Source organism: Oncorhynchus gorbuscha, linkage group LG15, assembly GCF_021184085.1.
Source record: "Oncorhynchus gorbuscha isolate QuinsamMale2020 ecotype Even-year linkage group LG15, OgorEven_v1.0, whole genome shotgun sequence".
In the NCBI taxonomy this organism is placed as follows: domain Eukaryota; kingdom Metazoa; phylum Chordata; class Actinopteri; order Salmoniformes; family Salmonidae; genus Oncorhynchus; species Oncorhynchus gorbuscha.
The window spans coordinates 22,651,701-22,665,106 of record NC_060187.1 but is presented as its reverse complement, the minus strand read 5'-3'; the positions used below and the strand labels follow the sequence as shown (position 1 = coordinate 22,665,106).

The window sequence follows — 13,406 nt, the reverse complement described above, 5'->3', positions numbered from 1 at the left end:
TGACACTGTAGACCTAAACACTGTAGACCTAAACAGTGCAGACCTAAACAGTGCAGACCTGACACTGTAGACCTAAACAGTGCAGACCTAAACAGTGCAGACCTGACACTGTAGACCTGACACTGTAGACCTAAACACTGTAGACCTGACACTGTAGACCTAAACACTGTAGACCTGACACTGTAGACCTAAACACTGTAGACCTGACACTGTAGACCTAAACACTGTAGACCTGACACTGTAGACCTAAACACTGTAGACCTGACACTGTAGACCTGACACTGTAGACCTAAACACTGTAGACCTAAACAGTGCAGACCTAAACTCTGTAGACCTGACACTGTAGACCTAAACACTGTAGACCTGACACTGTAGACCTAAACAGTGCAGACCTAAACACTGTAGACCTGACACTGTAGACCTAAACACTGTAGACCTAAACACTGTAGATCTAAACACTGTAGACCTGACACTGTAGACCTAAACACTGTAGACCTAAACACTGTAGACCTAAACAGTGCAGACCTAAACACTGTAGACCTGACACTGTAGACCTAAACACTGTAGACCTAAACAGTGCAGACCTAAACACTGTAGACCTAAACAGTGCAGACCTAAACACTGTAGACCTGACACTGTAGACCTAAACACTGTAGACCTAAACACTGTAGATCTAAACAGTGCAGACCTAAACACTGTAGACCTGACACTGTAGACCTAAACACTGTAGACCTAAAACACTATAGACCTAAAACACTGTAGACCTGAACACTGTAGACCTAAACACTGTAGACCTAAACACCGTATACCTAAACACTGTAGACCTAAACACTGTAGACCTGAACACTGTAGACCTAAACATTGCAGACCTGAACACTGTAGACCTAAACATTGCAGACCTGAACACTGTAGACCTAAACAGTGCAGACCTAAACACTGTAGACCTAAACACTGCAGACCTAAACACTGTAGACCTAAACACTGTAGACCTGAACACTGTAGACCTAAACACTGTAGACCTAAACACTGTAGACCTGAACACTGTAGACCTAAACACTGTAGACCTGAACACTGCAGACCTAAACACTGTAGACCTAATCACTGTAGACCTAAACATTGCAGACCTGAACACTGTAGACCTGAACACTGTAGACCTGAACACTGTAGACCTAAACACTGTAGACCTAAACACTGTAGACCTAAACATTGCAGACCTGAACACTGTAGACCTAAACATTGCAGACCTGAACACTGTAGACCTAAACATTGTAGACCTGAACACTGTAAACCTAAACATTGCAGACCTGAACACTGTAGACCTAAACATTGCAGACTTGAACATTGTAGACCTAAACATTGCAGACCTAAACATTGTAGACCTGAACATTGTAGACCTAACACTGTATACCTAAACACTGTAGACCTTAACACTGTAGACCTGAACACTATAGACCTGAACACTGTAGACCTGAACACTGTAGACCTGAACACTGTAGACCTGAACACTGCTCTCTGACTGTTTTCACTGACACTTTTCCTTTTCCTCTATCTCTCCAAAAATAGATAGAGAGATAGATAGACTGACCCAAACTTAAGGAAAGCTTTGACTATGTACAGACTCAGTGAGCATAGCCTTGCTATTGAGAAAGGCCGCCGTAGGCAAACATGGCTCTCAAGAGAATACAGGCTATGTGCACACTGCCCACAAAATGAGGTGGAAACTGAGCTGCACTTCCTAACCTCCTGTCCAATGTATGACCATATTAGAGACACATATTTCCCTCAGATTACACAGATCCACAAAGAATTTGAAAACAAACCCAATTTTGATAAACTCCCATATCTACTGGGTGAAATACCACAGTGTGCCATCACAGCAGCAAGATTTGTGACCTGTTGCCACAAGAAAAGGGCAACCAGAGAAGAACAAACACCATTGTAAATACAACCCATATTTATGCTTATTTATTTTCCCTTGTGTACCCTTAACCATTTGTACATCGTTGCAACACTGTATATATACATAATGTGACATTTGTAATGTCTTTATTTCACTTTTGTATATTGTCTACCTCACTTGCTGTGGCAATGTTAACATATGTTTCCCATGCCAATAAAGCCCCTTGAATTGAATTGAATGGACATTGAGAAAGAGTGCGATAGATAGACAGACAGACAGACAGACAGACAGACAGACAGACAGACAGACAGACAGACAGACAGACAGACAGACAGACAGACAGACAGACAGACAGACAGACAGACAGACAGACAGACAGACAGACAGACAGACAGACAGACAGACAGACAGACAGACAGACAGACAGACAGACAGACAGACAGAAGCAGAGCAGGTCTGAAGCAGAGCAGAACAGACCCATGGCTGGGAAACATTAGGGTGAATCAATTAGCCTGCCATTAGCCAATAACGTGGCTCTCATTGACTCGTGTAATTATAACCCACAGCAAAGACGGTTTTACAGAAGCATGTTGTTCCCCCTCCCTTCTTTCTTTTCTTTATTCATTTTATTTGTTTAAGAGAATCCATTCCCTGGTTTTAATTAAGTGCTTTAGGTTCAGGGCGGAATAAATAAATCACAGTTTGCCTCCATCAGGGCAGCATCCTCTTCAGACCAGACAGATGCAGACAGACACAAGGCAGGTCCCAGCTCCCTGGTTCTGCCTGCTGCTCCTATGGGCTTCCTGTCTATGGAAACCAAATACCCAAATAACTCCAATATTGTAAATTATATTACACATACCTAAATATATTCCAATATCCTTTGAGGCAGACACACACTGCAGCAGGTCCTTTGGTTCTGTCTATCATACTGCCTGATAATGCTCCTCTGGGGATCCTGGCTGTGTTAACCAAATGGCAAAATAACTCTAAGGTGAAGCCAGGAGACAGATATTAAGGGGGAATTAAGGGGTGGAACAGTGACAGTTTCTTGTAGCTATTGTATCGCTCAAAAAACAATTATGTCTTTGTAGCTAAAGGAATGTTCAGATTATGCTAACTAAATTTCACATTTTGTATTTATTCATACAAAAATATTATTATTCATGTCTCCCTAGCTTATAACCTTCCACAAATAAATACTTTCTACTACAGTATCAACTGCATCTTACATTTTTCTGGTGCGTTTTGTTGCTGGCCGTTTTTCTTAGTTCACTATATAAATGTGAATCAAGTATTTCCCTCTCTTTTTTCTACAAGCAAGATCTTAGAAGCTCTGACCTGCAGTGAAATTGTTGCTATCTTACAAGACTGATGGGGGAGGTACTTCAGGCCAAGTAAAATAAACACGGTGAATGTTAAGCTCGAGACTTGGCAGATGAGAATCGAAACATTGCGTGAACGTAGGAGGAAATTCTTTCTGTATGTCCCAAATGGCCCCCTATTCCCTATATAGTACACTATTTGTTCTGGTCAAAAGTAGTGAAGTATAAAGTGAATAGGGTTCCATTTGGGACACAGTCTTTATGTTCCATTTTCAGTTGACAGTCTAGACATTTTATGACTTTGGGAAGAAATCCGTGAGCCTTAGTTTTCAGCTGCAAACATCTGAGAAGTGGCAAGGAAAAGAGGATCCTCCCTAGCTTTTGTGTGCTCTTTGAGTCCCAAAATGCTGTTAAATGTGTGATTTAGTGTGAACTCTTTATCCCTGTCCTTTAACCAAGGGACAGGAAAGATCATGTGAACTTGCAGTAAACAAAATACTTGGTTTAGTCATCCGGGTTTACTCATATTCCAAAATGTACTTTACCTTGCACATAGTAAGTAGTAACGTATCTATCTGTTCTCTAAATCCTTCCCACTATTCCACAAATGTATTCCTGTGGTATGATCCTATGAACAATTACAGTATAGGTGACGATATGGTACTACACATTTTTAGACCGGGTGGTAGGGGAGCAGGTCTAGTTGTCGGGGAGTAGGACCTGTGGTAGGGGAGCATGTCTTGTGGTAGGGGAGCAGATACTGTGGTAGGGGAGCAGGTACTGTGGTAGGGGAGCAGGTACTGTGGTAGGGGAGCAGGTACTGTGGTAGGGGAGCATGTCTTGTGGTAGGGGAGCAGGTACTGTGGTAGGGGAGCAGGTACTGTGGTAGGGGAGCATGTCTTGTGGTAGGGGAGAAGGTACTGTGGTAGGGGAGCAGGTACTGTGGTAGGGGAGCAGGTACTGTGGTAGGGGAGCATGTCTTGTGGTAGGGGATAAGGTACTGTGGTAGGGGAGCAGGTACTGTGGTAGGGGAGCATGTCTTGTGGTAGGGGAGAAGGTACTGTGGTAGGGGAGCAGGTACTGTGGTAGGGGAGCAGGTCTTGTGGTAGGGGAACAGGGCTTCTACATACAGTGAGGGCAAAAAGTATTTGATCCGCGGCTGATTTTGTACGTTTGCACAATGACAAAGAAATGATCCATTTAGAATTTTAATGCTAGGTTTATTTGAACAGTGAGAGACAGAATAACTACAACAAAATCCAGAAAAACACATGTCAAAAATGTTACAACTTGATTTGCATTTTAATGAGGGAAATAAGTATTTGACCCCTCTGCAAAACATGATTTACAACTTGGTGGCAAAACCCTTAATGGCAATCACAGAGGTCAAATGTTTCTTGTAGTTGGCTACCAGGTTTGCATACATCTTAGGAGGGATTTTGTCCCACTCCTCTTTGCAGATCTTCTCCAAGTCATTAAGGTTTCGAGGCTGACGTTTGGCAAGTCAAACCTTCAGCTCCCTCCACAGATTGTCTATGGGATTAAGGTTTTAAGACTGGCTAGGCCACTCCAGGACCTTAATGTGTTTCTTCTTGAGCCACTCCTTTGTTGCCTTGTCCGTGTGTTTTGGGTCATTGTCATGCTGTCAAACCTACCATTACAATTATAGACTGATCATTTCTTTGTCAGTGGGCAAACGTACAAAATCAGCAGTTGATTCAATACTTTTTTCCCTCACTGTATATATGAACTAGTATGGACATGCCTACTAAAGTTCTGGATCACATCATTTGGGTTTAGAAATGCACCAGACAGGGTCTGAAATGGTACGCTATTCCCTGTATAGTGCACTCCTTTTGACCAGGGCAATATGGTGGCATTCCAGATGCACACAACCAGAGGTTTCCCATTCCAGATGCACACAACCAGGGGTTTCCCATTCCAGATGCACACAACCAGGGGTTTCTCATTCCAGATGCACACAACCAGGGGTTTCCCATTCCAGATTCACACAACCAGGGGTTTCCCATTCCAGATGCACACAACCAGGGGTTTCTCATTCCAGATTCAACTAACATCAAGGCGGTGGCCCGTTCCTGTAGGTTCATGCTCTACAACATCCGCAGAGTACGACCCTGCCTCACACAGGAAGCGGCGCAGGTCTAATCCAGGCACTTGTCATCTCCCGTCTGGATTACTGCAACTCGCTGTTGGCTGGGCTCCCTGCCTGTGCCATTAAAACCCTACAACTCATCCAGAACGCCGCAGCCCGTCTAGTGTTCAACCTTCCCAAGTTCTCTCACGTCACCCCGCTCCTCCGCTCTCTCCACTGGCTTCCAGTTGAAGCTCGCATCCGCTACAAGACCATGGTGCTTGCCTACGGAGCTGTGAGGGGAACGGCACCTCAGTACCTCCAGGCTCTGATCAGGCCCTACACCCAAATAAGGGCACTGCGTTCATCCACCTCTGGCCTGCTCGCCTCCCTACCACTGAGGAAGTACAGTTCCCGCTCAGCCCAGTCAAAACTGTTCGCTGCTCTGGCTCCCCAATGGTGGAACAAACTCCCTCACGACGCCAGGACAGCGGAGTCAATCACCACCTTCCGGAGACACCTGAAACCCCACCTCTTTAAGGAATACTTAGGATAGGATAAAGTAATCCTTCTCACCCCCTCCCCCCTAAAATATTTAGATGCACTATTGTAAAGTGGCTGTTCCACTGGATGTCATAAGGTGAATGCACCAATTTGTAAGTCGCTCTGGATAAGAGCGTCTGCTAAATGACTTAAATGTAATGTAAATGTAGATGCACACAACTAGGGGTTTCCCATTCCAGATGCACACAACCAGGGGTTTCCCATTCCAGATTCAAACAACCAGGGGTTTCCCATTCCAGATTCCCCTCCCCCAGTCCCTAGACCAACGCTTCCCAATGCTCCCCCCATATACTTAATCTACTAGGCAACGCGACTCAATCTACCTCCCGCTGGGCCCACGGCCTGAACCCATGACCTCTTCTTCTCTCTCCCACTCATCAACTATCACAGCATTTGCATTTCCAGTCTAGTTAAAGGGAGTGGGTGGAGGGGGGGGGGTGTATGGGACAGCGGTGGGGGTACCCTCCCTCTGGCTGTACAGCCGGCCTCTTTCTCATCCCGCTGACACCCCACACAGCCCAGCCGGCCAGTCAGCTAGCCAGCCCATCCCAGGGCTGGGCAGCGGTCTAGTCTGGAGTTAATGCACCAGGCTACTCCCATTGTCTCTGGATTAATGAAGTGTTCCCTGCCTGTCCCCTTTCATTCAGAGACAATGAGACATGTAAGGAGTGTTACATTTTAAAGGGCAATCGACACACATTGGCCTTAAAGTCAGTAAGTCATATACACACACTGCATAAGTGGCTGTAGCCTTGGAAGTAATGACATTGTGTTTGCTGCTTTTGATGCACTTGTCTTCCCTGTTAACCATTTGAATTCATGGACAGTGAGAGTAGGTGTTTGTAATTGGAATGGATAGACCTCATGGCTCTTGAATAGTAGGAGGACGTAGCATCTGTGTCATTTGTGAACATGGAAGGTTGGTCATGAATAACCTAAAGAACAGCAAGGGAGACCTCTAGAGGAAGGAAAGGGAACAGCATGAATATACCTTGGCTCTGCTACTTCACACACACTGCCAAGTCCAGCGCTCTGTTTCTGACCTCACACTGTCCACTACCCCTCAATGACAGGCTTCAGCTGTTGCCCAGATCCTTACACAACATCACTGGTACGGTATTGTAAGAATAGTAACCTACCACCACTGTAAGATCATCAATTAGTGTGTGTTTGCAACGTTACATTTACAGACTGAACTTGAAATCAAGTACAAAACCACCATTACCCACAGTTCATTGTGTCCCAATACTGACACATGGTGTCTACAATACCAATGATGTCACCGACACAGAGTGTGTGTCCCACATGGCACCCTATTCCACAGGCGGCTGGTGGTACCTTAATGGGAGGGACGGTCTCGTAGTGATGGGTGGAACAGAATACATTAAATGTTATCAAACACATCAATCATGTGGTTTCCATTTGTTTGATACCATTCCATTCACCATTAGTATGAGCTGACTTCCCCTCAGCAGCCACCGGTGCCCTAGAACCTTATGGGTCCTAACCAAAAGTAGTGCACTATAAAATGAATGGGGTGCCATTTGGGATGCTATCTGAGTCCTCAGAGAAGATGCCTCATTCATTCTCAGAGGATAACCCCCAATTATAGTATTGGTTTATTTATTCCTCCAATTTTACAAATAGTTTTATTACATACTTTATTGAATATCAAACAGTGTTGGCCTCTGCTCTGGTATTTATTATTGAAGTTGCATTTTAAGTTAATGAAATGATATAAATTGAGTTTTATTATTTGCAGTCTTGCCAGAGTCTTTAGCTATGTAGCCTTTGTTCTGGCAGAGAGATGAGCCATAAAGAGGCAGGTGATTTATCAACTGGATGAACAGCATCCAGACAGCGAGGTCCTACTGCCAGCTACACTTCAGCTACACTACGTACCTCTACTGCAAGCTACACTACACACTGTACTTCAGTAGTCTCAGTCTGAGCCTGCTCTTTACTCGTTGCCACACATTACTGCTGGCTTTTACAGTCCACATGGATGCACCACCAGGTGTTACTGTGGTGAAAAGAAAACAATTCTGCTGCACTATTGCTCTTCAGGCCAGAGGAGGATCTGTTAGGCGTGGTGTGTGTTAGGCGTGTTAGGCATGGTGTGTGTGTGTTAGGCGTGTTAGGCATGGTGTGTGTGTGTGACAGGTGTGGAATCAGGCAGGGCATGGAGCGCTACAGCCGACAGCTTGTTACGGTGTTACGCTGCTGTGATTGGTGACCTGCATGACTGACCTCTAACCTCTGACCCCTTCCTGTCGTTTGTAGTGCTGAGTATCCGTGGCGCCCAGGAGGAGGAGCCTCCAGATGCCCAGCTCATGCGATTGGACAACATGTTGCTGGCGGAGGGCGTGTCTGGACCGGAGAAGGGGGGTGGTTCTGCAGCGGCTGCGGCTGCAGCTGCAGCCTCAGGAGGCGGGGCAGGAGCGGATAACTCAGCGGAACACTCGGACTACAGAGCCAAGCTCTCTCAGATCAGACAGATCTACCACACAGAACTGGAGAAATACGAGCAGGTGAGAGTGGACAGGATACACTCACCCCTCAGAGAACTACTGTCCTTGGTGCCTTTTACCATAATCACATACTCTAACCCTGTAACCCGAACACACCAGCTCCTCCATCATCATTCCCATCACAGTGATTATTTATTAACCTATGACTACCTACCATCCACATTACTACTTCAGGCTAATGATCCATTTAAACCCATCCAAGCCCTGCTAACCCCACTGTAACACAGGGTTGTAACCCACTGACTCGTGTCCATTCATGTTGATGACACCTCACCAGTCAGAAACAATAGAAAAGCAACTTCATTTCTGATATTTACATAACAAATTAGGAGACTTTCTACATTTATGGCATCCATCTAAAGATATATTTGACAGATTTTCTCTCATCCCCATTGAATCCCCATGTGATGTGCAGTTTCCTTCTCTTCTCCTCCATGTCATTATGTACCATGCCAATAAATCAGAGTGGATTTTACTGCATAGTGTTATTTCTACTTTCCAAACCAACATGCACACAGTCAAACATGAAGGCTGGCTGGAATGAATGCATGCCCTGTTAGATGAAATGCAGATGTATTTTCCATATAGCCCTAGACACTGCTTACATTTTCATTCATATAAAAAAGCAAAGCCAGAGTGTTGTGATGTCAGTCTAGTCTATAGACAGGGTTGCCATCCTGAAGCATACATACAGTGGAGTAGGGTGAAGTTCCCTCTAGATGCTGATCTTGGGTCAATTTGAAATTTTCCCCACTATTCGTTAAGGTTAGAATTTGGGAAGGGAAGTGGATTCTAGATCTGTACCTAGGGGAAACTTCACCCTGGAGCCACATACAATAGGCAGGGCTGTAGCAGTCGGGAGTAGTGTGGGAAACAGTCCTGTGACTATGCCACCATCACATGCTGACAATGTACTATATAATAATATACCATATGTAATATATATGTAATATACTGTATTTAAGATGGTATCCCATGGCGGATGGAGGGGGGAGAGTTACACAGGGAGTCATGGCAACGGAAACAAGGTACTCCTCCACTGCAGACCACTGTCCTCCCATACACGAAAGAGATATACTATATTTTATAGTCATAATATCATTAATTTAACATTATTATTCTTTACTTTGGTTAGGTTGCTTACCAAAGAGACTAATTTTATTCAGGATGTCTTGAGTCAAGTACATTTTTTCACATCTGGCTAGTTTTAATAAAGCTGGATTAGTAGTAACTGAATCTATTCAGAATCCAATGTGAACTTGGCTCCTGTGATTTTATTTACAACCCAGAGCTTTCAAAACCAGCACTTTATACCACACTTCCCTCCCCTTGCAATCTCAGCGATAGCGAACAGACTGCCACTGTCAGGGTCAGGATTAGAACTGGATGGCAACCCAGTCTTGTAAAGCAGTAGTGTTGCTTAGGGAGAAAAAAATACTATAACTCACTCATGATTTATTACCACAATTTATTATTAGCTTTGCTAACAGCTTTACCAGGGTTTTATTTATTGATTTATTTTCCATTTTTCCCCCCAATAAGTTTATTTGTAATTTATGTAATACGACAGGCCGTTAGGGGACAGAAAATGTCTGCAAGCTTTTAACACTTCCAGTAGCATCCCAAGCAGAACTTTGTACTACCTCAACCATGATTGCATGCGTTTTGTTTCAGATAAGGCCGACATACTGTACACATGAACCATATACGTTTCTGTGCTAGGTCTGCGTGTGTGTTAACCAATGTTGTTATCGTGAAAGTATTCACACCACTTGACTTTTTCCACATTTTGTTGTGTTACAGCCTGGCCTACAGCCTGGCCTACAGCCTGTCCTACAGCCTTGCCTACACACAATACCCCATAATGTCAAAGTGGATTTATGTTTTCTTTTTACATTTTTACAAAAAAATAAAAAGCTGAAATGTCTTGAGTCAATAAGTATTCAACCCCTTTATTGTGGCAAGCCTAAATAAGTTAAGGAGTACAATTTCACATAATAAGTTGCATAGACTCATGTGTGCAGTAATAGTGTTTAACGTGATTTTTGAATGACTACCTCATCTCTCTACTCCACACATACAATTATCTGTACAGTCCTTCAATCGAGCAGTGAATTTCAAACCCAGACTCAACTACAAATACCAGGGAGATTTTCCATTGCTTCTCAAAGAAGTGCACCTATTGGTAGATGGGTAAAAAAAAAGCAGACATTGAATATCCCTTTGAGCATGGTGAAGTTATTAATTACACTGGATGGTGTATCAATACACCCAGTCACTACAAGGATACAGGCATCCTTCCTAACTCAGTTGCCGGAGAGGAAGGAAACTGCTCAGGGATTTCACCATGAGGCCAATGGTGACTTGAGGCCAAACAGTTACAGAGTTTAATGGTGTGATAGGAGAAAACTGAGGATAGATCAACAAAATTGTAGTTACTCCACAATACTAACCCAATTGAAAGAGTGAAAATACGGAAGCCTGTACAGAATACAAATATTCCAAAACATGCATCCTGTTTGCAACAAGGCAATAAAGTAATACTGCAAGAAAATGTCTCAAAGAAATGTACTTTTTGTCCAGAATACATGTTATGTTTGGGGCAAATCTAATACAACACATTACTGAGTACCAGCATACAGTAGTGGTGGCTGCATCATGTTATGGGTATGTTTGTAATAGTTGAGGATTGGGGAGTTTTCAGGATAAAAAAGAAACAGAATGGCGCTAAGCACAGGGAAAATCCTAGAGAAAATGTGGTTCAGTCTGCTCTTAGAGACAAAAACTCACAGCTGTCATCACTGCCAAGGGTGATTCTAACATGTATTGACTCAGGGGTTGAATACTTATCTAATCAACATATATTATTGTTTTATTTGACAAATGTTCTAATTTGTCTTCCACAGTATTATGTGTCGATCATTGACAAAAAAATGACAATTGATTTAATTGAATCCCACTTTGTAACACAACAGAATGTGGAGAAAAAGGGGTGTGGATACTTTCTGAAGGAACTGTATGTCTCTAATCTATCTGGGGCTGTGCCAGATGGCTTCACTGTCATCCCCATACATCACTGTATGTCTCTAATCTATCTGGGGCTGTGCCAGATGGCTTCACTGTCATCCCCATACATCACTGTATGTCTCTAATCTATCTGGGGCTGTGCCAGATGGCTTCACTGTCATCCCCATACATCACTGTATGTCTCTAATCTATCTGGGGCTGTGCCAGATGGCTTCACTGTCATCCCCATACATCACTGTATGTCTCTAATCTATCTGGGGCTGTGCCAGATGGCTTCACTGTCATCCCCATACATCACTGTATGTCTCTAATCTATCTGGGGCTGTGCCAGATGGCTTCACTGTCATCCCCATACATCACTGTATGTCTCTAATCTATCTGGGGCTGTGCCAGATGGCTTCACTGTCATCCCCATACATCACTGTATGTCTCTAATCTATCTGGGCCTGTGCCAGATGGCTTCACTGTCATCCCCATACATCACTTTATGTCTCTAATCTATCTGGGGCTGTGCCAGATGGCTTCACTGTCATCCCCATACATCACTTTATGACACCATGACCACTCTGCACCTTACCTCTCAAATCATAACCACCTATTCACTGTCATTTACATTCATTGTACAGTCATTTTTGTGTTTATTGCCTCTCTTCATTCACATCCCTGCTGTGTTTATAACTATTGCTTTCTTGTCAATAAAGACCGTTGAGCTGTGTAAAATGACAGACATATTGCACAGTGACGGGGACAGAGAGAAAGGAGAGAGCGATTAAAAGAGAGCGATTAGAAGAGAGCGATTAAAAGAGAGCGATTAGAAGCAGGAGAATGAGAGAGACAAGGAGAGAGAGTTAGAGAGAAAGAGAAAAACACAGGGACCGAAAGAGGGAGGGAGACAGAGGTATACTGTAGTATCATGTCAGGTTCACGCCTGGTGCCACACAGGAGGATGAGTATAACATCATGGCCTGTTCATCTCTCAAGCCTCTCGGCTGCGACTCGGCTGCGATGAGAAGAGAAGGTGTGCTGTTCGTCAGCGGGGACTAGCAGCTGTCAGTTCCCAACGCCTCCTTTTTTAAAAAGACTACACTTACAGTTGCCATCGCCACTTCTGTTTAATATGAAAAATGTCACCACTTATATTCCCAACGTGGAAGCCTTCCTCAGAACAGCATGCATTAAATGCTTGATTTCCGTCTCATTTTTATTTTCTGTCTATGTGCAAGACATTGATTCATTTAGAATACCATTTCACTCTGCATGCATACACTGGCTTTAGTCTAACAGCCATGCAGTATTTCTCCACCATGGTGAGGCTGCTATGGGCACTCTCACCAACAACATTCATTTTGACTGTCTCGATAGAATAAACTGAAGTCACGCTGGATAACAGTGTCTGCTAATTGACTAAATGACCATTTATCTGTTCACCTTTTCTCTCGGTTTGTCTCTTTCCCCCCCTCTGCAGGCTTGTAACGAGTTCACAACCCATGTGATGAACCTGCTGAGGGAGCAGAGTCGCACTCGGCCCATCTCTCCCAAGGAGATCGAGCGCATGGTGGGGATCATCCACCGCAAGTTCAGCTCCATCCAGATGCAGCTCAAACAGAGCACCTGCGAAGCAGTCATGATCCTGCGCTCACGCTTCCTCGATGCCAGGTGTGTGTCTGTGTGTGTGTGTGTGCTTACAGCTGTACAAATGACCACATACAAAGTCACTGTACCACTGCAATGTTTTGTTGACTTGCTGTCACGCCCTGACCATAGAGAGCCCTTGGTTCTATATGGTGTAGTAGGTCAGGGTGTGACTAGGGGGTGTTCGAGGTTATATATTTCTATGTTGGTACTCTTGGTATGGTTCCCGATTAGAGGCAGCTGATGTTCATTGTCTCTAATTGGGGATCATACTTAAGGGTTCCCTGTTCCCACCTGCTTTGTGGGATATTGTTTTTGAGAGAGTGCATGTTGCA

At 44.0% G+C, this 13,406-nt stretch overlaps 1 protein-coding gene across 5 annotated transcripts in view; it reads left to right on the top strand.

Moving 5' to 3' along the window:
- LOC123996754 (pre-B-cell leukemia transcription factor 1-like) overlaps positions 1 to 13,406 on the top strand; it is a 112,800-nt gene that overhangs the window by 85,063 nt on the left and 14,331 nt on the right. For 3 of the 5 annotated variants that reach the window (XM_046300419.1, XM_046300416.1, XM_046300418.1), the window contains 3 exons: positions 8,165 to 8,412; positions 9,378 to 9,440; positions 12,905 to 13,095. In XM_046300419.1, the coding sequence (XP_046156375.1) occupies positions 8,165 to 8,412; positions 9,378 to 9,440; positions 12,905 to 13,095 (502 nt within the window). The remainder of the gene's footprint in view (positions 1 to 8,164; positions 8,413 to 9,377; positions 9,441 to 12,904; positions 13,096 to 13,406) is intronic. The other 2 variants (XM_046300420.1, XM_046300417.1) reach the window with 1 other exon arrangement.